Here is a 26,418-nt window from a genome sequence, read left to right as displayed (position 1 = left end):
GCGTCCTGGGACCTCTACTGTTCCTGATCTATATAAATGACCTGGGTGACAATCTGAGCAGTTCTCTTAGACTGTTCGCAGATGATGCTGTAATTTACCGTCTAGTAAGGTCATCCGAAGACCAGTATCAGCTGCAAAGCGATTTAGAAAAGATTGCTGTATGGTGTGTCAGGTGGCAGTTGACGCTAAATAACGAAAAGTGTGAGATGATCCACATGAGTTCCAAAAGAAATCCGTTGGAATTCGATTACTCGATAAATAGTACAATTCTCAAGGCTGTCAATTCAACTAAGTACCTGGGTGTTAAAATTACGAACAACTTCAGTTGGAAGGACCACATAGATAATATTGTCGGGAAGGCGAGCCAAAGGTTGCGTTTCATTGGCAGGACACTTAGCAGATGCAACAAGTCCACTAAAGAGACAGCTTACACTACACTCGTTCGTCCTCTGTTAGAATATTGCTGCGCGGTGTGGGATCCTTACCAGGTGGGATTGACGGAGGACATCGAAAGGGTGCAAAAAAGGGCAGCTCGTTTTGTATTATCGCGTTATAGGGGAGAGAGTGTGGCAGATATGGTAAGCGAGTTGGGATGGAAGTCATTACAGCATAGACGTTTTTCGTCGCGGCGAGACCTTCTTACGAAATTTCAGTCACCAACTTTCTCTTCCGAATGCGAAAATATTTTGTTGAGCCCAACCTACATAGGTAGGAATGATCATCAAAATAAAATAAGAGAAATCAGAGCTCGAACAGAAAGGTTTAGGTGTTCGTTTTTCCCGCTCGCTGTTCGGGAGTGGAATAGTAGAGAGATAGTGTGATTGTGGTTCGATGAACCCTCTGCCAAGCACTTAAATGTGAATTGCAGAGTAGTCATGTAGATGTAGATAATTGAATAATGTTATTTTGCATGGTAATTATTGACTAATAATTTTACTATTATTAAGTAGAGAATATTTCATAATTAGTTATTTTAGTTCATAAAATGAATCCTAGTGTACAAAGCATGTTTTGAAAATGGCTACATATTTTTGTATAAATCTTACATCTCAACTTATTTTAAAAAACACCTAAGAGCATTACTGCATAAAGAAAAATTTTCCATACTCCATAAAATAATCAGGTCTGAAAGGGTTAAAAGGACAATACTAGAAGAAAAAAGTCTGTGCTACCCTTTAATGAACATAATTTTGGCACAGAAAAGGGTGAAAGATGCAACCATAAACTCTTTGACAATCTAACTGCAGAAATAAAATGGCTCACAGATACCAGAAGTGTTTTAAAATGTAGATTAACTCTTTGAAGTCAAACTCTTAACTTTTAACATAAACTGTTGTTAATGTTCCCAGTATATAGCATCTCATAGTAGTCTCTGTGTAGTCATGCAAATGCTTTGTTTGAAGAATCAGTTGAAAACAGTGACTGTGTAGAACAAGAGAAGCAGTGGGTTTTCAAATTAGCTATTGTTTCCCTAATCATATATAATGTAATTTAGAAGTAGTTCTCATAATTAATTCTGCATAAGTAGATCAGCACTAATCAATGATTTGCTACTAGCATACTTTACTACGGTAGCCCGTAGCAGCTACTTCTGCATGTTAATGTATAACTTGACAAATTCAACATCCCTACAGGATCTCCTCCATTACTGGATTTACAGAAAAAAATGCGCACATGAATGAATACCTACACTCCTGGAAATGGAAAAAAGAACACATTGACACTGGTGTGTCAGACCCACCATACTTGCTCCGGACCCTGCGAGAGGGCTGTACAAGCAATGATCACACGCACGGCACAGCATACGCACCAGGAACCGTGGTGTTGGCCATCGAATGGCGCTAGCTGCGCAGCATTTGTGCACCGCCGCCGTCAGTGTCAGCCAGTTTGCCGTGCCATACGGAGCTCCATCGCAGTCTTTAACACTGGTAGCATGCCGCGACAGCATGGACGTGAACCGTATGTGCAGTTGACGAACTTTGAGCGAGGGCGTATAGTGGGCATGCGGGAGGCCGGGTGGACGTACCGCCGAATTGCTCAACACGTGGGGCGTGAGGTCTCCACAGTACATCGATGTTGTCGCCAGTGGTTGGCGGAAGGTGCACGTGCCCGTCGACCTGGGACCGGACCGTAGCGTCGTCTTCAGCGATGAGAGTCGCTTTTGCCTTGGTACCAATGATGGTCGTATGCGTGTTTGGCGCCATGCAGGTGAGCGCCACAATCAGGACTGCATACGACCGAGGCAAACAGGGCCAACAACCGGCATCATGGTGTGGGGAGCGATCTCCTACACTGGCCGTACACCTCTGGTGATCGTCGAGGGGACACTGAATAGTGCACGGTTCATCCAAACCGTCATCGAACCCATCGTTCTACCATTCCTAGACCGGCAAGGAAACTTGCTGTTCCAACAGGACAATGCATGTCCGCATGTATCCCGTGCCACCCAACGTGCTCTAGAAGGTGTAAGTCAACTACCCTGGCCAGCAAGATCTCCGGATCTGTCCCCCATTGAGCATGTTTGGGACTGGATGAAGCGTCATCTCACGCAGTCTGCACGTCCAGCACGAACACTGGTCCAACTGAGGCGCCAGGTGGAAATGGCATGGCAAGCCGTTCCACAGGACTACATCCAGCATCTCTACGATTGTCTCCATGGGAGAATAGCAGCCTGCATTGCTGCGAAAGGTGGATATACACTGTACTAGTGCCGACATTGTGCATGCTCTGTTGCCTGTGTCTATGTGCCTGTGGTTCTGTCAGTGTGATCATGTGATGTATCTGACCCCAGGAATGTGTCAATAAAGTTTCCCCTTCCTGGGACAATGAATTCACGGTGTTCTTATTTCAATTTCCAGGAGTGTATTTCTCAACAAGTTCCACAGCTTTTTCATTGACTTCTTAGAGTAACTCAAGCAGGTACAGAGAATTTCTTTTTCAGTTAATGTTTCAGAACATAAGAACATGAGGCACTATAAATGTGGTAGAAAGTATGCAATACATAAATTCCTTGATACAAAAGGAGTGAGAGAGAGAGGGGAGAGGGGGGGGAGAGAAAGAAAGAGAGAGGGAGAGGAGAGAGGGGGGGAGTGGGGAGGAGAGAGTGGGGAGTGGCGAGGAGGGAGGAGGGAGGGGGAGAGGGGGGGAGAGGGGAAGAGAGAGAGAGAGAGAGAGAGAGAGAGAGAGAGAGAGAGAGACTAGAACTGTCGGTGCAAATGTATAAATGTTTACATATGCTGTACCTAACCAATGGAACCGATGCTACAACTGACCAGCAGTAATCTGTTCTCAGAAAGTGATGCAAACTGATCAAGCACAGAACTGAGCCCCCTGGTGTTGACATGCACTGCATATTGAAATAAAAATCATGATTAGTGGTTGCAGATAATTTGTTTCCTTTTTTACAAAAGCGTAATAACTGTGCTTCTGTTTCTATTAATCACGTTTGATAATTTTTTTCCTACAAATTGGAATCAACAAACTGTCTGACAGAGTATGATTTCTTGATTTCTACACAATAACAACAACTTGTTTCCCGCCCCCCATTTGGAAATAGTCCCCATGATTGTAGTTAATACATTTCTGTGTTATGTTCTTCCTTCCCAGAGTGCTAATCCTGCAAAGTATGCATGAGAATTCCTGTGAAGTTTGGAAAATATGAAAGGGGTTCCAGAAGTGAGGCTTGGGGGCAGTGTCTTGAGTCTCACTTGTATTGTTGTCAGGAAAATCACTGGCAATGAAAGGGAAGGTTGTGTGTTCAAATCTAATCCAATGCACAGTTTTAATGCGTCAGCAAGCTTCAAAACAGCACACACTCCACAGCAGAGTGAAAGATTCATTCTGGATAATTGCAGCTTCATGAACACTTTTGTGTTAGTACATAAATGAACACTTTTGTGTCAGTACATAAATCCCATACCGCAATTAAAGAAGTAAACTTTTCAATAAAAGTAATTTATGTTATGTGTAACCCCACCCCCTTCCCCCAAACATCATTCATATTTTTCACATATTGTTGGACTGAAGTGGCGCTCACACATCATAAAAACAGTATAGAAAGAAAAATGAACACCTTAAAACTGAGAAAGGGAATCACTGTGCAAATTTTTAAGATTGGTTGCAGGAAACTATGTGGAAGAGAGACACTATGAATATGATAGGGATTTAGTAATGGCGTTCCAGGGTACTGAGATATCATATGATAGCGTAACAAAAAGCAGGATCTTGGAGACCCTGGATGGCTGACTATGAGAATAATAAAAGAGATTTATTAAAGAAGTGAGAGTTGTGTAAAAGTACGGGAGAGGAGACAGACTAGGTTGTGCACAAAAATGAGCTGAAGCCAGGAGCACTATCCACTCTCTTTTCGGCAGCATTAAGGATGAGATCATGACAGGAGTGACAATGCAAATAGGTGACGAAAATATGAAAGCAATGGTGATTACAATTGATTTAATGATGTGGGGAAATGGAGGAGAAGAGGTACAACAAAGGCTAAATGTATGGGAGGAAATGGTGGGACGGTATGGACTGAAATTTTATGCAAAGTAGTGTGCATAGATGGTGGCAACAAGCAATAGGAGGAGAGCAGCAATGGACATAAGTATTAGAGTACAAGTGCTACAGGAATTGGGAAGTCTCAAGTACCTTGGTAGTATAAAATACATGACAGCAGGAGGAATGATAATGAGATCAGTGAAAGGGGAAGGTGAGGCCATGGTTTCCTGCATACTGAAGAAGCCTGGTCTTTAGCAAGGATTTACGATCATAAAGCAAACAACAATGGAAAATCCAGGATGGAATGTAATGATACCAGAGAAGGAAAGTTGCTACTCACCATATAGCAGATTAAAGAAGTGAGAGTTGTGTAAAAGTACGGGGAGAGGAGACAAACTAGGTTAAACAGAAAAATGAGCAAGTTGCATTTGCGTGAATGTGTGTCTACTGCTGACAAAGGCCTTAATGGCCAAAAGCTCTAATTGCGTGAATCTTTTTGTTGTGCCTATCGCAACTCAGCTTCTCTGCTATATGGTGAGTAGCAACTTTCCTTCTCTGGTATTATTACATAAAGCAAACAAGTGTTTTATCAAATATATTATTCTCCAGTACTCACATATGTATCAGAAAGATAGGTAATGAAGAAAAGACAGGTGAGTAGATGCAGGCTTGCGAGATGAAATTTCAAAGAAGCAGAGAAGGACTTACTAGAATGGGCAGAGTAAGGAACGAGATGGTGAGAGAAATAGTGGAAGAGTAGCCTATGCAAGATACAACAAAAAAGACAATATTAAGGAAATATGAACATTTTAATAGAATGAGAGTTGATAGCACACTGAGAGACACTCATGAAATGACAAAAGACAAGAGACTTAGAGGAAGACCGAGATGCAGAAGGAGAGGAAAATATGGAGATGTTTATGTTCAGGGCAAGCCCAGCCAGGAGCTGGAAACTGTAGATGGTGATGATCATTATATGGCAAGCATTTTACTACCACCTTTCACACTATACTTTAGAATCTCTTTAACAGTGTTAAATATTCATTAACATTTTTTCACTATATTTATTATAATTATATTTTAGTGCTTGAAAACCTCCAGCTGAAACACTTTCTTTTACTTTACAAAGGAAACAGATTTCTACCATACTTGTGAAAACAAGTTCACCACATTCATTGCAATACAATACAATTACATTTCCAGTTCTAACATGTAAGATTTCTGGAGATAGTTGTACTAAATATGTTCTGACAGACTTACCTGTTGTTCTCGTTGAGGAAAAAAGCACTGAGGCACATCTCAATCTTTACATATTCACTATGTAAAATATTCTTCTTTCCACTTAGATCAAAATGTTCCAGAAGTCTGACAGAAAAGTGTGTCACATCATGCACATGAAGTACTTTGAATTTGACTTTACCATTGCTGTAGAACATAAGTAACATGAGAAAATGATGAACAAAGAAAGAAAAGAACTGCTTATAAGTTCTCAAAGTTTACAAAATAGAGTACATACACAGGGAGATTCCCAACAACGTCCTCTTCTGGAATAATCACATGTCTATATAGGCACTGTGATCTGTCCCAACATGCACCAAAAGCTTTTATATTGTAACATAATGGCATGTCCACTTTTTCTTCATCTTTCTTCTTTAGTATAGACTGGAAAAAGGTGTTGGAATTATATGCAGCAAAAAATGATAAATTAACACACATATGCTCTTACGTGAGCAGTGATTCAGCAACTACCAATTTGATGGAATACTCAACTTTAGGAGGGGAAATGACTAGTATTGGCAATAGACATGCATAAAAGTAAAAGTACACATCACTAGCTTAGTTTCTGGGGCTATTAATGCCTTCAGATGAGGATGGAGGAGGAGAGGAGGAGGAGAGGAGGAGGAGGAGGAGAGGAGAGGAGAGTGCTTACTGAAAACTGAAAAACATTTTTTCTTCTGGCTTACTGAAAACTGAAAAACAAAATTCTGAAGATACTTACTGCGGAAACTGCCTCAAGGTCAGGGGAAACTGTAGCTCCTAGTCGTTTCATTAAATGTACAATTGTTGGCAGCTGTTTAGCATTTTCTTCTCCCATTAAAATATGAACAACACACTCTTGATGCAATGCCTGAAAATACCAAGTGTAGCTAAAACAGTCTTCATTGTACTTAAATATTAACCTCTCTGTGGTAACAATAAATAAAATTGCTTCTGCTGTGATACAAGCAGCTACACAGTACAATAGGCGTTACATAACTCTCAATTTGGCTTTAAATTTTATAAAATTACTGCCAAACAAGTTACAAGGTGGATGAAAAGACATATTATATTACAAAACACTCAAGGGCTTAAAGTTAATCAAACTACCTCAGTTCATTGCTGCCCAATGAGAGATTGAATGAGAAGTAATGTTTCCATCTTGTAACCTCAAGATAGTTTCACAGTGAGTACTACAAAAAAAATTCTAACTGAGATATCAAAAGTGGTGATGTAATTAGGATTAGTCATGGAAAGGTTGGTAGGACAGGTTGCAACACTCCTTATTAGTCAAAATAGTCTTTATGCAAAACCTTGCAGTCTGTGACACTTCAATGCATTTAAGGGAGCAACCTGTGGAAAAGACCTACAGCAGTCAGTGGAAGAAAGTGCCAAACCTCAGTTTAGCAATGATTGGTCTGTGATTCATCAGTTTCTTTCAGTTTACTCGATGACTGAATAATCCACAAGTGTCTTGCCACTTCCTAGTGTCCAATATGCACAATATTTTGGCCATTAGACATGTTGCCGTCATCGGGTGCCCTGACGAACTTATCCCCTGCAGGCACATGTCAATTTACATGCCCTTCCCACTGCAAGCAGTTCTCTATGTGGTCTGCAATTCTCAGAGACTTGTATTTACCACAGGGGATCATCAAGAAATTGTTACCACAAGAATCTGTACCAGCAGGTCTTTATGGACTTCCTAAGGGCCACAAAAATGGTGTCTTCTTATGCTCCATCGTCAGCAACATCGGATCTCCCACACACTGCTGGCAAAATATCTGAAAGACTTGCCAAGCCATTACGTCATTAAATATCCACATGACATCCTCAATTCTGTGGGTTTTGTGAAACATCTCAACCACTTCAGGCTAAAAGACTTACGTATATTGGTCAGCTTTGACACTGTTTTGCTTTTTACCTGGGTTCCTCTATAAGAGTCACTTAAAATCATTGATCATAAATTTGATGGGAAGACTACTGACATTTTTAGTCATGTCCTGACCTCCATGTATTTTCTATTTAATGCAGAATACTATGAACAAATGGAGGGAGTTGCAATGGGCAGTCCACACTCACCTGGTTGCAAATTTGTATATGTAGCACTTTGAGGAAGAAGCCCTGAAATCATCTGAATGGAAACTCACTTGCTTTTTCTGCTATGTGGATGACATGTTTGTCATCTGAGCCCATAGAAGGGACAAACTCCATGACTTCCTCACACGTCTTAACTCCATTAAACTCAACATCAAATTCACTACAAGAGGAAGGAAGACTACCAGTCCTTACCATTGTGGTCAAGTGGTGAGGGGTCGCAGTGTTTATTGGAAGGAAACACACGCTGGCCTGTACTTGCACAAAGAGGTTACCACTACCCTATGCCGAGGAGTGAATCCTAAAAACACTAGCACAAATAGCGCACATTATCTCAGATATAGAGTGTCTTCACCATGAACTAGAATACCTCATAACTGTATTCCAAAAAAACGGTTACTTAGAGTGACAGATTAGGTGCTCTCTGCACCCCTCCACCACAATGCAAACTATGGAGATGGATGAGGTTGCATAAGAAGAAGCAGTCACTGCCCTTTTTATCATACACTGGTGCACTACAGGAAAAGACTAAAAAAACACAAACTAAGAAGCTGCTCACTCAATAAAAAACTGTCATTATTGAGAAGCATCAAGCATGACCTTAGTTTGTGGCAGGCTAGTGTACATCAAATTCTGTGCCAATGTGGCAAGACACATATTAGGCAAACAGTGTACACTGTTAGAGATAGATGCCAGGTACACCACCGGCACACTTGAATAACATATCCCAACAAGTCAGTGGTCACAGAGCTGTCTCTTGGCCACCCTTTGTTGGTGGGCATTCATGCAGACAAACTGTGGCTAAGAGACAGCTAGACCACCCAGCTGCTTAGCATACTGCCCAATACAATGTTGTTCACTTCAATGACTGCTTCATAGCCAGTGTAGTTCCTTCATGCCAGCACTAGATTTTCTGAACTGTGCATGTGGGAACTTTCCCTGCAGTATACGGTATGTTCTTTTACCAACCTATTCCCTTCCCTGTTCCCATTCCAGCAATACTCAGCCTTCTAACCCATCAATGCATCAACAGTCTCCTTTTCCCCTCCTCTAATTCTCCCCTTTTCTGCTCCCCCCCCCCCCCCTTCTACCCTCCCGATTGCATCTAGATGCCCTATCCTGCCCCCACCCCGTCCCTGAATTCTGCTATAAGCAGCATTTTACCATCTCCCATCCCTACCCTGCTATCCCTTCCCCTCCCCACCCTAGCCTCCTCCTTACCCTCACCATCCTGACTGTTTCTCCATCATGCACAGTTGCTTGCCTCAGTGGCCACACACAGCGGTCATATGTGTGCAAGTTTTGATTGCATGAATGTATGTGTGTTGTCTAGTTTAGAAGCAGGAGATTTGACTGAAAGCTCACATGTTTAGTAGTCTTTTAGTTGCATCTTTCTGCAGTTCAACATCTCTATATGGTGAACAGCAATTTATCCTTTTCATAATATTGTCATTATTCCATCCTGGATTTTGCAGAGTTCGAATTTAAATTAGACACTAAAAAATTTCTCTTTTTCAGAAATGCTTATTGCACTTAGCCAGTCTGCATTTTATGTCCTCTCCACTTCAGCGAACTTATTCTGCAGCTTCCATAGCAACCTTCATCTACTACTTTTACTTTCTCATTTCCCAGTCTAGTTCCTTCAGCATCGCCTGATTTCATTCAACTACATTCCATTACTCTTGTTTTACATTTGCTCATTTTCCTCTTATAAACTCTTTTTCAAGACACTATCCATTCCATTCAGCAGCTATTCAAGGCCTTTGCTATGTCTGACAAAATTATAGTCATCTGCAAACCTCAACGTTTTTATTTCTTCTCCCTGAACTTTAATTTCTTCCCAAAATTTCTTCATGGTTTCCTTTACTTTTGGTCAATGCGCTGTTGTAACTGAGTTTCCAATAGTATGATTACTATGGCACAAAGAACTTTTTTCCAGTAAAAATACTCTTTTGTATTACATTTTTACATTACGTTAACTGTATTGCTTGGACCCTGTGGAGAGTGATCTCAGTAATGTGGAAAGAAATACAGGATGCACATTATTTTTACATGCAATCAAACAATTTTACTTTACAATAGATTATAGTGCTTTGATTGTGGCACCCTGCACAATCATTAACCCGGCTCCAGGGAGGTAGGGTCCCCTTCCCTATTCCTCCACTGGGGTAATTCCTGTCTGGCACGTCCATGTCGCAGGGGTGGGCAACCCACACTTCAGTAGGCCGGAGTGATAGGATGGCTGAGTTCAGGCAGTGCCTTGTGGTGGAGGAGAAACTCCAAAGGCTAAGGGAGACAACCCCAACAGAAAATCCTTCCTTGCGTTAGGCCTAGCAAGCCAGTAGGAAAGTCTTCATACATTGCTTTCAAAACACAGATGAGCCTCGGAATGAACCACTCAGGACTCCACTGCTTCTTCAGGTACTGGTGTGAATGATGGGAGACATGATGATATTCATCAGCACAAGAAGATGAAACCAAATGGACTACAAAATAACCTAAATAATGGCACCCTTAATATATTAACCCTCGATGGAAAAATGGAAGAAATAACAGATGTACTAACAGAGAGAAAGCTAGATATTTTGGGATTAAGCAAAACGAAGTGAAAGGGAAAGGTTGAGAAGAATTTGAGAGGAGGAGGAGGAAAACTGTACTGGAGTGGGAATAGCAGGTTCGGAAGAAGCGGTGTGGCAGTGATGGTCAATAAGAAAGTACAAAGCTGTACCGAAAGTGTGAGATATATATCATACAGGATCATAATCTTAAACCTGAGATTCCAAAAAGAAACACTAAAAGTCATTCAGATTTATGCACCTCAAGTGGGATGTAGTGAAGAAGAGAAGATAGACTTTGAAAATGAGTTAGAGAAACATATAGAGAGTGCTATATACTGATGGGAGATTTTAATGCCAGGAAGGCAAAGACAAAAGGGATTTGAGCAAGTGTTGGGATGTTTTGGATATTGAGGCAGAAATGAAGAAGGGGAAAAACTCCTGGATTTGTGCCAGAGGAATGGAATGAAAATAACAAATAGCTGGTTTATGAAGAGAGAAAGTCATGCTATCACCAGATGCAGTTGGGATGGAAGAACCAAGAGTGTAATTGGTTATATTCTAGTAGACAGGGAATGGGGAGAAAAAGTAACAAATATGAAGGTAATTCCAAGTGTGAGTGCAGATGGAGACCATAGATTATTGGTGGGACAATGGAAAATGAATCAGTGAGTAAAAAATAGAAACCAGCGGAAAGTGATGAGGATACAGGATTGGAAACTAAAGGAGAGTGAGTGTTGAGAAGTATAGAGAATTGGATATGAGATTGGAAACTAAAGGAGAGTGAAAGTGTTGAGAAGTATAGAGAATTAATCACACAAAAATTTCCAAAAGAAGTTTTCTGCGATGTAGAAAAAGAATGGAGTTAATTAAAAGACACTTTAGTTAAAGCACCACAAAAAGTATGTGGTTGGTAGAACATCTGGAAAAGAAAAAGTAAGACAGACAAGTTGGTGGGATGATATCACAATCGAAGCAGTTAGAAGTAAAAATGGAGCATGAAGAAAGTGGTGGATAACTAAAAATGACGAGGACCATAAATGATATAAAGAGAAAAAGAAGAAGTGCAAAGAAATAGTGGAAACAGCAAAGAAAAAGGCATGGGAAGAGCTTACAAAAAAAAATGCAGAAGAGGTGAAGAGCAATAAGAAAATTTTCTATAAAATGATGAAAAATAAAAGGAAGGCTTCTGAAGTACGAGTAAAGATGGAAACAGAGGATGGTACAGTGATTGAAGATCCAAGGAATATAAAAGATCTCTGGAAAGAACATTTTAAGAAACTATTAAATGCCGAGGAGCAGGTACACGAGGAAACAACAAATAATGGAGAAACTGAGAGCAGCTGGGAAGCAGAATTAGGACAAATTACAGGGGAAGAAATGGAAATAGCTGTGAAGAAAATGAATGGGGGGAAAGCCCCAGCACCTGATGAAGTATCAGTGGACATGATAAGAGCGCAGGTCCAGTGGGAATGCAGTGGCTGTATAGAATACTATCAAGTGTGTGGAGAAATAGTACAATACCTGACGATGAGAGAAGAGGAGACATTGTTCCCATCTTCAAAAAAGGCGATAAAAGACTTTGTAAAAACTACAGAGGAATAACCCTTATGAGTCACAGAGCCAAGATTTTTGAAAGAATTTTACTAAATCAAATGAGTGAAAAGGTAGAAAAGGACCTGGGTGAAGAACAGCATGGGTTTAGGAAAGGAAGAAGCACGATCGACCTGATATTTTCTATCCGTCAACTGATGGAAAAAAATGGGAGTAGAACAAAAGGGTGATAATGGTTTTTATAGACACAGAAAAGACATATGACTCAGTTAACCCTGGGGACTGACTGTGATACATCTGATGACAGCAGCAATCTGTTGGGATGGGTGGGGAGAGGGATATCAGAGTGGGAGTGAGGGAAGATGATGCACTGCCTGTGCGAGTACACTGGGATGTGGTGGGGATACTGCAGGACTGCTAGATGCTGAATGCTGTGCTACAGAGGGGAGGTGTGAGGGGGTGACTGCACTGGTGAGGTAGAAGGCATGTGTAGTGCTGGAGTGGGAGCAGTGAAGGAACAGATACATGGAGGAAAGGGACTAATGAACGGTGAGACAACAGTGGTTACGAGAGCAAAGGATTTGTTGTTGGGGGAGTTCCCACCTATGCCGTCCAGAAAAGCTGGTGTTGGTTGCAAGGGTCCAAAAGGCACAGGATGTGAAGCAGTCATTCAAGTAAAGCCTGCAGTCTTGGGCAGCACATTCAACAACTGATTGGTACTACTGTCTCTTTGCCATCATTTGGCACTTATCATTCATGTGGACAGACATCTTGTTGGTTGTCGTGCATACTGAGAAAGTAGCACAGTGCTTTCAACTTAGTCTGTGGATTGCAGGACTGGAGAAGTTGATAGTGGGAGGCGTATGGGGCAGGATTTGCATGTAGGTCTCTGCCATGAGGCAGTGCTTTGGAAGCAGAGATGGACATGGATATTGGGTTAGTTAGGTGTGTGACAGAGTATCACTGTGGGAGGGACAGTCACATTGTCCCAATAGTGAGGAGGAATTCCTCATTTCAGGTCACCATGGGAGGTAGTAGAAACCCATGCAGGGAATGTAATTCAGTTGCACCAGTTCTGAGTGGTACTGAGCCACAAGACAAGTGCTCCTTTGTGGCTGGACAGTGGATGTGTGGGAGGTGGTAAGTGGTAGGTGACTAGAGAAACAAAAGATATATCTCTGGACAGGGTTGGGATGGCAATTGCGGTCCATGAAGACCTTAGTGAGACTCTTGGCATATTTGGAGAGGGATTGCTTGTCACTACAGATGCGACAACCACAGATGGCTAGGCTGTATGGAATGAACTTCTTGGTATGGAATGGATGGCAGCTGTCCAAGTGTAGGTATTGTTGGTGGTTGATAGGTTCAATGTGCACCGAGGTACTGATGTAGCAATTAGACATATGTCAACAATGGGGAAGGTGGCTTAATCGATTAAGGAGGATCAGATGAAGCAAAATGTGAAGAAGGTGTTGAGGCTGAAGAGGAATGTGGAAGAGTCTCATTACTCCTGGTCCAGATCATGAAGATGTCATTAATGAATCTACACCAGGTGAGGGATTGTGGATTCTGGGTGGTTAGGAAGGATTCCTCTAGAAGGCCCGTGAGCAGGCTGGCATAGAATGGTGCAATGTAGTTTGTCCGTTGCTTTACCATGGATTTGTTTGTAGGAGATGCCTTCAAAGGAGAAGTAATCGTGGATGAGGACATAAATGACCACACTGGTAATAAATGTGGATGGGAATAGAGTTATTCATAGTGATAAGGAAGGAGCTTGTAGGATTGTAGTCAGTCAGATGCTGGGAAAGGTAGTGTTCAATAGCAGAAAGGCCATGGGCAATGAAAATGTTATTGTAGAGGGAGGTAGCATGTACAGTGATGAGTAGGAAGCCAGGTGGTAACAGAACATGAAGTGTGGAGAGTCAGTGGAGGAAGTGGTTGGAGTCTTTTATGTAGAAGGGTAGGTTGTAGGTAATAAGCAGAAGGTGCTGATCTACAACAGCAGAGATTCTCTAAGTGGGGGCAGAGTAACCAGCCACAATGGGGTGAACTGGGTGGTTGGGTTTATGGACTTTGTAAGCAAGTAGAAGGTAGGAGGTATTACCTGGTGTAGGGACTCTGTTGGCTGTCAGATACATCCACCTACAAACTGTGCCACAGTGACCCCCTTCCATAAATCCAGAAGCATCTCCAATACCTCACGAAATCCATGGTTGCATCCCTGAACCTCTCCTCTGGGTCTACCTCCCTCCTCACCTCCATTACTCCCTGTGCTCCTACATTCTACATGCTTCCTAAAGTTCATGGACCCAACCACTCAAGACAACCCTCTGTGGCCAGTTACTGTGGCCCCTCAGAGAGAGTCTCTTTTTCATTTATCAACACCTTCAGCCTATTATCCATAACATAACTTCCAATATAAATAACATCAACCAACTCTCCATACTTCCTGTTTCTTTATCACCTGGCTCTCTGCTTGTCACTGTCGATGCTACCTCCCTCTACACTAATACCCTCACTGCCCATAGCCTTGCCGCTACTGAACATTACCTTTCATAAAGCCTGACTCCAGACCTACAACCTCCTTCCTCATCACTGTGACCAACTATATAATCATCCACAACTACTTCATCTACAAGCAACTCCAAGGTACAACATAGAGCACCATCTTATGCCACTCTACTCATTGGCCTTCTAGAGGAATCCTTCATATTGACCCAGAATCCCAAATCCCTCATCAGCTTCTGATTCACTGATGACATCTTCCTGATCTGGATCAAGGGAGTGGACATGCTATCCCCATTCCTCCTGACACTCCACACATTCTTCCCCATTCACACTACCTCGTCCTTTTCAACCCAAAAAGCCACAATCCTCATTATTTACATCCACCTTAAGGATGGCTACATCAGGACCTATGTCCACATCAAGCCTACTAACCACCAACATACCTCCACCTCAAGAGCTGCCACCCATTCCTTCCACACAGCCTAACCACCAATGGTCACTGCATCTAAAGCGATAATCAGTCCCTCTCCAAATCTGTCAAGCGTCTCCCTGTCGCCTCACAGACTGAAATTACTCACCCAACCTTGTCCAGAAACAGAGCTCATGTTCTTTGTCTCTCTAGTCACCTATCACCTTCCACACATCTACAGTCCATCAATAAGTAACATTCCTCTCATTAGCACCCAGGACTGGAAACTGAATTATATTCTCCACAATAGTTTCAAAAGCAGAGCCACCTGTGACAACAGCCATGTGAACTGCAAACTAAGCTGCAACCACTTTGTTGCTTTCTATATGGGTACGACAACTAGCAAGCTGTCCATCTGTATGAATGGCCACTGCCAAACTGTGGCCAACAGACAGCTGGGCCACCCAGTTGCTGAACGCCCTGCCCAGGATGATGTGTTTCACTTTAACGACTGCTTCACTCCATGCGCTATCTGGATTATTCTTACCAACATCAGGTTTTCTGAATTGCGTAGGTGGGAACACTCCCTGCAAGAAATCCTTCATTCTTGTAAGCAACCTGACCTAATCCTACGCTAGTCCCTATTTCCCACCTACCTCTCCCTATCCGTATCCCCATCCCTATCCCTTTCCCTGCCCACATCACACACACACACACACACACACACACACACACACACACACACACACACACACACACACACACTTACCTTCTATCCCACCAACATACCTACTACTCCCCCACCCCCAGCACAGTTTTCCAACACTGCACCTAGCACCCCTATCCTGTCCCTACACACTTTTACAGGGAGCACAGCTCCCCCATTCTGCCCTATGCTGCCTCTGATTTTTGTGACCCACCCCAGCAGATTGTAGCTCAAATCAGATGCAGCCATAGCTGGGACCCAGAGCTCAGACACAGGAGCCATGTTTGTGTGAGCTGTTCTTGTGTGTGTGTGTGTGTGTGTGTGTGTGTGTGTGTGTGTGTGTGTGTGTGTTGAAGACAGTCTGTGTACAAAAATCTAAGATTCTAGCAGTCTTTCTCATTGTGCTTGTCTGCTATTCAGTGCCTTCTCTATGAAGTGAGTAGCAATCAGTCCTTTCTAAAATGTTACGAGTTCTAACTGGGAATGAGGTACTTGAAAAAATTCTACAACTTGAACCTCGGTTCCATCAAAGTTGACTAAAACTGATGCCCCTACATGATGAAGGCTGGGCAGACAGTGCCGGTACTGTATTTCAGCAGGTGGATTAAGCTGTGGTGGTGACAGTTTTTAGGGAACAAGCAGGAGATTTCACAAAAGCTTAAAATATGTATAACATTTGTATCATGAAATTTGTGAAGGAGCCAACATTTATCGTATGCACTGTATAACATGCCAATATGCATAAAATAATAAACATGGAAAATATGTCAACGCCTGTCAGAGAAATAGCTAATTGTACTGACTCTCATGACTTAATTCAGCAATACCTCCCTGGTTTCTTAAGTAAATTAGAAAGTGAATGTTCTTGTTCGCCTTAGTATATTTGAGGTATGCTGGCTACCAAGCTCAAAGCTTGTAAACAATTCTAGGACTGTAAGAAGAAATTTGTCCTTCCTAGTCAAGACACAAGCCTGTTGTTTGACACCATATGGCTGCAAGAATAAACGAATTTTTTGAGAGATTTATTAGGGGCTAAACATTGAGGTCATTAGTCCCTTTTTCCCGTAAAGAATCAAAACCTAAAGGTTTCCAGTAGAAGAACATAATGCACTACCAGTGTGATGTTTGCTGCAACATCTGAAGTAAAGAGTGAGGTAAAATCAGTGGGAAGGAAACAAAACATCAAAAAGTAAGAAACTGCAATGAGGTAAGAAAGGTGTGCTAATCCGAAATCGCCAGACCCTCCCAGCAACTGGTCTGTTCCATAGCAGGAGATAAACTTCCACACTCCAGCAGTCTCCCAATTACTATAGAATACAGGGTTAATTCTCAAGTAAGTGAAACATGTGTTTCCATTCATAATTAAAAAGGCAAAATAATACCAAAAGTAAAAAAAAAGGTTAATGTAATAAAATGCAACAGAGTGGAGGAGGTGTGCTGGCCAGAAGGTTCTGGAGGACCTCCAGATCCAGTACTGTGTTGAGAGTTCCACTTCCACACTCTTCCAGCCAGTTTCTCGAAATAAGACATAAAACCAGAGAAGCCGCTTGGATGTCATCGTTTAACAGTAGAGGCAGAGTTGCCAAGCTTAAGTGTTTCTCACAAAGGAGTGAAGTTGGGGCACCCTAACAGGGTACAAGCCACTGACAAGAAGTGTATTACAATGACAACAGGGTAATCATCTCGCCCAAGGATGTGACGATAAATCGACCAGGTATGACCAATATGTAGCTGGTACAGGACAGCAGATTCCCTTTGAGAAGGGTGAAGGGAGGAGTGCCATGTGGCCATGGATTCCTTTACGGCATAGCTTGTTCGTAGTTGTCACAATGAGCCATTCCTTGTTCCTTGTCTCCAGAAACTGATGACGACATGTTGTCTTCAAGGCAGATCCTAGTGTCCTCATTTGCAGGATTTCCATCTCAGTATCATTCCTACTTGACATGGAGTCAAGAGGAATCCAGTCAAGTTCCCAATACTGTAAAGTTGACTAAGAAGATCATGTATGGGCAAAATCAGTGGATTCCAAGGAGAGCATTGCTTGTCGCCTGTGGGCCTATTAGAGAGTCACCATAGATTAGGAAATTTTTGCAAGAGTGAGTGCACATATAATCAAGCATTTGGATAATGGCTACTAATTTTGCTGTAGAAACAGTATATACAGACAGTTTTGAGTGTTGTTCATGACCCCTGCAATGTGTGAAGGCAATGTGATCATCAACCTGTGAGCCATCAATACGGATGGCTGCAGAAGTAGGAAATTCACCACGAAATGAGAGAAACAAGCCAAAAAGTAGAGAGTCCTATCATTTCTGTTGAAAAGATTCAGCTATGTCTCTGGATGAGGTACACACTGTGTTGTTTGGGGAGGGGGGTGTTGTGAAGAAACCTGCCAAGATGGTTAGAAGGAGGAAGACAGACGACAGTGCAAAGAGATTACAGACAAATTTCTGCTGCTGGAACAGCCAGATACTGCAGTGGTAAACCAGGTCCTATAGCTGTAAAGCCGAAGGGATTGCTGATCCATAAGCAAGACACCTATAATCTAATTGGGATAGAACTAGTGCTTCGTTTAGGTGCGGGAGAGTAGAGCATTCTAGATCACAAGAGATGTAAGTGAGGCAGAGGTGTGTGCTGACTTTCAACTGGCCCATCTTTTTAAGGTGGTAAATATGTGGTAGTCCTGTCAATCGAGCATCAAATAAAAGTCACAGAACAACTATATAACTCTACAACACTGGGAATTTCATTCTGAAAGTAGAGTTCCGGATCTGAATGAACAGTTCTACACCGGCAGAAGTGCATACTACATGTCTTTGCAGTGGAAAACAGGAAACCACAGTTGCGAGCCCAGGACTGTGCGTTCCTGATGACATCTTGCAGCTGGTATTCAGCAACATTCCTAAAGAACTGTGGCAAATACAAAAGACATCTACATATAGGGTCAGTGGGACAGTGAGACCATAGGCCCCAAAGCATCTACAATCCCATTAATTGCTATCATGGAAAGGGCCACACTCAGCATGAATCCCTGTGGGACACCATTCTCCAGTATCTCCAGTATGTGGAAGGTGCTACAGGACATCCCAACCTGAACATGAACAACTGGAGAGACAGAAAATAAAATAAATTAAAACAATCGAGAAGGGCTTCCAAAACTTCATATGTACAATGTGGTAAGGATGTAGTATCACCATAATGGGTCACACGCCTTTCTTAAGTCAAACCAGACAGCAGTGAGATGTTTGTGACATTCTTACACACATTCCATTGGAAATAAATGCTCAGTTGAGGATCTGCACAGTGGATTTTGGACAAAGGGCTCTCGTCTCAAGAGTCCAATATAGCTGTTGGTTCACTATTCATTCGTGCAACTTTCACACAACATTTGTAAGGCTGATCGGTCTGTAGCTGTCCATTTTATATGAGGTTTTACCTGGTTTCAAAAACTGGACAATTGTGACTTCCCTCCACTGTGTTGGAAACAAACCCTCACATCAGATACCACTGAAGACCAAAATATGTGGTGTTGGTAATCCACAGTTGGATGTAGCATTTGACTGGGGATTTCATCAAGTCTCAGCTTTGTGTCATGACTTACGACCAGAGCACTGAGGAGTTGCCATTCACTGAAAGGAGTGTTATATGTCTCCAGACATTGAATAGTGAAGAGTGGGTTCTTATCCTCTACCTGTCTTGTGTGCAGCCGAAAGGCTGAGGAATAGTTGTTGAATGCACATGCTTGAGCAAAGTGTGCCACAAAGTGTTCTGGATTAACAGTAGGGTCAGAATGAATACTGTCATCTAAGAGGATAATGGGAATACTAGTTGCTAGCTGGTGATCATAGACACAATACATTGTGGTCCACACCTGTGAAATACATTGTGGCCCACACCTGTGAGGAAGAGATATGAGTTCCTGTTTCAGCAACATACTTTTCCCAAATTTTTCCCTTCTGGTGTTTCATAAGCTAGTGTGCTTGGATGAAGCCTTGAAAGACACTAAGATTTTGAACTAATGGATGATGTGTATGTCATTGTGGTCCCCACCAGCAGTCTTACATTGCCTGAGAGATTTCCTGTTTCCATTATAGGAGTGGTTTTTTATGTTCCCACAGAATGGGGAATTGTCAGTACTAGTGTCATATATTAAGTTGTCAATATTCCCTTGTAGAGTAGCATTGAATGGTAGGGCATTACTGAAAGAACATAACTGTATTTCTTAAGTTTCCACTATCGATGGTACTCATTTGGGTGACAAAGTGAAAATGATAAATCTTATAGAGATTACTATGTACTCTCCACTATATTGAGCGGAGAAGGCTAGAGTTACAGATCAGGAGATCAATAGCTGCATACATTCCATCTGCCAGACTAAAATAAGTTGGTGTGCCACTGTTTAGTGACTGTGAGTAAAGGTCTGTGATTAATTGTTCCATGGTGTAAATCTGTTAGAAGTTCTACTGACGCCCCACAAGAGTTCTGGGCACTGAAATCACCTAGCAGGAGGAAGGGTGGAGGTAGCAGATGGGTCAGGTCAACTATCTAGCAATAAGTCAGCTCCCTGTCTCAAAAGAGATATGTATTACAGAAAGTAAAACCCATAGTTGTCGGTAAGCAAACAGCCACAGCCTCTAATGCGGTACTGAGTGGAAGTTGACAACCAAAAGTGCCTGCAAGCATCAGTATGCAGACATCACCTGATGCCCTTTCAAGATCAAAACTATTTTTGAAATTGGCATGATGGTTATGTAGGGTAGGAGAATATGTTTCACAGAATTGAGTTTCTGGAAGGACTCTATACATACAGCTGTATAAAAGGAAAGTAGGCATCCAAAGTTGTGGAAGTACCCAGGCATGGTGGGAAGAAAGCGAGAAGATTAATCAAATTTCAGCCTCTGCCTACATCACCTGTTGAGTTGGAAAGAGGGGGAGGCAGGAGGTTTATGTACAGCTGAGACCACCTGGTCCATCTTCACCTTTCATTTTTTCTTGTCGTCTTTCTGCTGATTGTCTTTATTCTCCTTGTGGCATTTCAACTCCAAGTGGGGACTTTTTTGTTTGTGATATCAAAAAGGGGGTAGGAACGAGCTGTCCTGGGGCCCATAGCCTGTGTCTGATGGTGGCCCAGTAGGCAGAGTTAGTCTGCTGAAAAGGTCCAGAGGAAGATGATCCTCCACTGGGGGATGCTCGGTAAGTAGGTGGAGAAGTAAGTTTCCCAATACAGGTGTAGTGGGAACAAGAGAGCAAGTGGATCCACTCATCTTTATTTACAGATTTTTATTCCTGTACCCAAAACAAATTCATGTAAAACACTGCATTGGGGATGGAAAGTACAGTTCTGCATCAGAGTGGTAAAACAAAGCCACCAATAACCACTCAATTATCCTTTGAGTGCTGTTGGTTATGGTGAACAAAATAAACATCTGTTTTTCCAAATCTGTACACAGTTTCTCATCTCTCTGTAACATGAGGGTCAATGAAAACTAACACCCTTGTTCACATTGAGGTTCTTGTGGAGGATGGTGAGAGTGAGTGGGGTGGAAAGGAGTGTGATGGTGATTGGAATGTCACCAAGTTTCTTGCAAGAGAGCCATGACTGTGATCGAGTAAATATCTCTGTTTGAATGAGGATAAAGCATTCACTTCATCTTTTTAATACTGGATATTACTTCCTCAAATTTTTCTTCAATACGTTCAATGAAGAACAATGATTTTGTCCTCAAAAAGGTCTCTTCCATCACTTTGGGAACAAACTAACAAGGACAAGTCCCCAGTTGTACAATCAACATTTTGCAACCACCTATGTGGTGGTGTAGATTACGGACCCAACTATCACAACCCAAAGCCATTCACCATAGTGAACCATCGTTTAAGAGTAAAAGCCAAAAAACAATTTAGCCTGTTTCTCTAGAGCAATAAATTAACAAAATAATTAACGCTGCTGCCACTATGCAATGGATAGTGTAAAAGACTAGAAAAACATAGGTGGCAGGTTCGAATTCTGTCACGTACCTGTAAATAAATAAATAAATAAATAAAATAAAAAAAATATTCAGGTAATGTTTTTAAATTGTCTAATCCTTGCCAAGTAATTTTAACCATAATGAGATTTTCACTCTGCAGTGGAGTGTGCGTTGATATGAAACTTCCTGGCAGATTAAAACTGTGTGCCGTACCGAGACTCGAACTCGGGACCTTTGCCTTTCTCGGGCAAGTGCTCTCCCCAACTGAACTATCCAAACACGACTCACACCCCGTCCTCACAGCTTTACTTCTGCCAGTATCTCGTCTCCTACCTTCCAAACTTTACAGAAGCTCGCAGGAGAGCTTCTGTAACCTTGCAGGACTAGCACTCCTGAAAGAGCCTCTGTAAGGTTTGGAAAGTAGGAGACGAATTACTGGCAGAAGTAAGGCTGTGAGGACAGGGTGTGAGTCGTGCTTGGGTAGCTCAGTTGGTAGAGCACTTTGCCGCGAAAGGCAAAGGTCCCGAGTTCGAGTCTCGGTCCGACACACAGTTTTAATCTGCCAGGAAGTTTCAATTTTAACCATTTCATTAACTTTTTAATTTGCTCTCATATTGTCTTCCTGTCATTCTTTTTTCATTTGGAATATTTGTCCACATGGTTTTAATTCTCTTTTATTTATATGTTGTAATACTTAATCATTTAAAAATACCAATCAAACAACTAAAGAAATGAAATAGTTATTAGTATTAATACTGATTGTGCAACAGTCACAAAAATTTATTTTTCATGTGAAATGTACAGTCTTTTGGGTGGTAATTGACATACAAACATTTGAAACACGAATTGTTCTTACACAATGGACAAAATATAAAAGCAATCTTTTTACATTCATATAGTTTCTTCACCAAATTCAAAGAGAAGCACACTTCATCCACATTAAGAAATACCGTTTTTCCATTCCCTAACTTCAATCCATACCACACATACCTTACCATATTTCGGAAGGCTGGTGCACACAGAATGTGATGAACGGCTGAACATATTTTGATTACATTTCCATTTTTAGCCATTTTGCATGTATCTTGAAGAAATTCAGGTGCTCTCTGGAGTTTTTTAATAATATTTTTCCCTTGCCAATAAAAACATACATCATATGACTGACACAGTGGCGTAAACTTTGGAGGAATAATTTTCACAGTGTATGTAGCTTTTCCAGCACTGTTCACAAATATTTCGTCATATAACATGTTTTTCATCTGACCACTCCATGAATCAACAAGTAACAAAAAATCATTTTCTTTAATGTAAGGTTTCATTACAGACTGCAAATATTGTCTGTACAGTTCTTTTGTTAATTTTCTTGATTTTGAGTAGGTCATGGCCATATTTCTGTATTCTGACTCCAAACGTTCAGTTTCTTTAGCAATTCTAGGTTTGAATCTATCTCCGACCTCCTGCACGCATAAGAACATGTCTGGTAGCAATTCATTGGTGACTGTCAAAGCATACAGTGCTGTATACGAATGTATAGCTTTTGCCAAATTTCTGTTTTGCACCAAAACTGCTTTTAATCCCTGAGACTTCAGTGAACTATGATACATTGATTCGTAATTGCAACCCATTTGATCAGTATTAATAACAAGGCTTGGATTGTAATCACCCATTAATCAGCACTACACGTTTCCTGAATTGTTCTGCTGCTGCTACAGTTTCTATAAGTGTTGCAACGTCATTTGCACTAACGAATTTAGTCAATTTTCTCTGACATATTCCATGTTTTATTTTAATTTTTTTTGTCCACTTCCCACTTGCAAAGAATGAAAAGATTTCTGATAGATACAGAACGACGATAACAACTGCCCATTGTTGCAGTGTATGCGTTGTCACTTGCTCCTGGCATATCCGAGTATCCTTATATGTTTCAAATGTTTCGGTATCAATTAGACACAGAATACTGAATTTAGTTCCTTGTTGTTTGACATCTTGTTTCCATTTCCTCAAGTATCCTTTTTTGCATAAATGAGAGAAACCAATTTGTTGAATTTTTTTTCAATGAGTAATTAGGATGATATTCAGCAAAGGCAACTGCTTTTGATTTGTATTTTAATGGAATGTATGTTGATGGAGGGTGGGGTGGGTGGGTGGAGGTGTGGGGTTGTTCAGAAAGGCGAGATCTCCCTTTGCAAACAGACAATGCATAGCGTAAGGCATCCGTGTTCCATTCTCTCATCATGACATTTGCTGTTGGATGAATCTGCGTTGTCAGACATTTAAAAAAAGGAGAGGGGGGGGGGGGGGGGAGAACTGATTTGTGATTGGTAACAGCAAATCCGAAATGATTTTTAGCTCAGTGAAGAAATGAGAGCAAATAAAACAAGTTAACATGAAGGTTAAAATGACTTGCCAAAGGCTTAGAAAATTACATTACGTTACAACTGAAGTAAATAATTGAAGAAGGAAAAAAAAAAAGATAATTACAGAATATGACGGAATTCGAACTTGCCACATTCAATTTTCCATCCCTTTACGCTATCCATTACGCTACAGCATCAGTTGAAATGTTGGTGTTAATTTAATGTTCTAGAGGAACAGGCTTAATTTTTTGTGGGTTTTACTCGTTAATGAGGGCCCACCAGGGTGAATGGCTTCAGGGTGTGATACCTGGGTTCTTAACCTACACGACGATATAGGTGGTTGCAAAAAGTAAATAGTGAGGGGAATATTTCTCACTATTTCCATCAAATCTACTTTCTGTCAAGATGTGGCCAGGGATAGAAAGCCTGTGGGTCATATTTTTCCACAGTGAACCAAATCTGTCATTGTGTCTTCCACTCTGACTAGAGGCTGTCCCCATAGGCACCACCCTCTCACAACAATGGCTGCCTTGAAACTCGATGGGTACATGTTCCTGGCCATGCTTGGGGAGAATGCAGCTCTGGTAACAAAAGTGAGTTCGCCAAGTTATTAGGGGGCTATGACTGTGCAGGTACCTGAGGACCCCCTACAAAGAACTCAATGGACTGGCTACAATGAGAAGTTTCGCAGATCTAATTCAATAACTCACACAAAAGGTGCTTAAGGTACAATTGCAAAGTGGTGGAATGTGTACCACAATGGGTGACATTCTCGCACTACTCTAACTTTTTTCTTTTTCTTCTTCTTCTTCTTCTTTTGTTCTTGGGGAATAAGGGGGGGGGGGGGGTGATGACGACGATGATGACTATGACAATAACAACAACATGAAAGTCATCCTACAGACCAAGTCAGAGACAAGATGGAGTCAGAGAATAGGATTGCAGCCCAGCACAGGAAGCAGAATTGCAAGGGCTTCAGATCCTGCAATAATCAGTCACATTCTCACAAAAGAACTACGAGTCCCTGGAGGGTGTTTACAATATTTTATCATTGTTAATGTAAGACAACACTTGCACAATTTAAATTTAAACTGCATACAAATAATTGAGTCATTATAAACATGTGATACAAAGTTAAAATGTTCTAGGGTAAACTAGTTTTTGGGAAAGCAGTTAAGTAAGTAAGTAACTCTGTTCTCAGGTCCAGAGGACCATGCAATGCTGATTGGCTGCTATGTCATCTTCTGCCATTCAGTCTCATGCAACTGTGGTACAGCAGGGCATGAGGTCAGCACACAACTCTCACAGCTGTTGGTGGATTTCCAAACCTTGGAGGCTGCTACTTCTCATTGAAGTAGCTCATCAATTGGTTTCACATGGGTGAAAGGACCCCATCAAGGAAAAATTCCTGGCAATATCAGGAACTGAAACTGAGTCCTTCAACACAGCAGTCAGAGCATGCTGAGCATTCAGCTGCAGAGGAAAACGTGAAAAGCAGTTAAAGAATGACAATTTAAAGTAGTTTCTGACATCCAATGTGAACAAGGCCAGATCAAGCTAAATTGTATATCAGAAACCTACAGAAAAATTTAATATGAAGCAATTTATGAAGATTTCAAAATTTTGGAATAAAAGATTTTTCCTCCACCTCCTCCTCCTCCTCCTCCTCCTCCTCCTCCTTCCTCTCCTCCTTTTTAGATATTTGATCGGTGGCTAATCAAAAGCAAATGGAGGTAACTGAGATGCAGTGTGATTCAGATTGAAAAGCAAAATTACAAAATTAGGTGACGTGGATATGCCTTGATTTTGCAAAACCTGCCAGGTTTGCAAACACCAGAGAATTTGCACATGAAATTATATCCATGTTTGGAAGTACTTTTCAAAGTGTGTAATTATTTACGATAATTTAGGAAATTAAATCTCCTGACAGATCCAGAATTACTGGCTTTCATCTCCAGGCAGTATCAGAAGTAATCAATCCAAACAAAATTTCCCCCAAAGTAGGAACAGTAGTATCAGAGTAGAGATGTTAAGTGCCAGGCAGAAAAAATTAATAGTAAATTGTTGTCCACCTCCATTGTACTGTTTATTCAAATTAAACAACATTTCAAGGGCACTTTTCTTGTTCCTTTTGTTCCTCCCTTCAGTTCACATACTCACACACAGCATTAATTTGGTCCGTGTTAGTTTTGAGTATAGCGTGATTGCTGTAAACAATAAGTTTTTTTATATATATTTTTCACCAGTCTGAACTCTGCTGCATTAAGGCAGTGTTGGATAAAATAGACAAGAAGTGGTGAAAGAAAATAAGTATCACCTAGGATCATGCCAGAATTCATTCAAAGTACAGGCTGTAATTACATATTGTAACAACATAATCAACAGTAAAGGAAGTTTCCAATCTGTGATTTAAAAAAATAAATAAATAAAATTTTTAAAAAAATTACTACACAGATAAAAATTAAACACTCAGAAAAATGGAGTGAAAATCAATCTTGAGAATTATTATTTG

General features: G+C 41.3%; 1 protein-coding gene across 2 annotated transcripts in view; it reads right to left on the bottom strand.

Annotated features, from left to right (window-relative positions):
• Nucleotides 1–26,418, bottom strand: part of LOC126325742 (putative ATP-dependent RNA helicase TDRD12) — a 445,014-nt gene that overhangs the window by 147,078 nt on the left and 271,518 nt on the right. For both annotated transcript variants that reach the window (XM_049995275.1, XM_049995276.1), the window contains exons 14-16: nt 6,497–6,625; nt 6,014–6,159; nt 5,758–5,922 (exon numbers count right to left, since the gene is read on the bottom strand). In XM_049995275.1, coding sequence (XP_049851232.1) covers nt 5,758–5,922; nt 6,014–6,159; nt 6,497–6,625 — 440 coding nt within the window. The remainder of the gene's footprint in view (nt 1–5,757; nt 5,923–6,013; nt 6,160–6,496; nt 6,626–26,418) is intronic.

Source organism: Schistocerca gregaria, chromosome 2, assembly GCF_023897955.1.
Source record: "Schistocerca gregaria isolate iqSchGreg1 chromosome 2, iqSchGreg1.2, whole genome shotgun sequence".
Lineage (NCBI taxonomy): Eukaryota > Metazoa > Arthropoda > Insecta > Orthoptera > Acrididae > Schistocerca > Schistocerca gregaria.
This window is presented reverse-complemented; position numbering and strand designations above follow the sequence as displayed.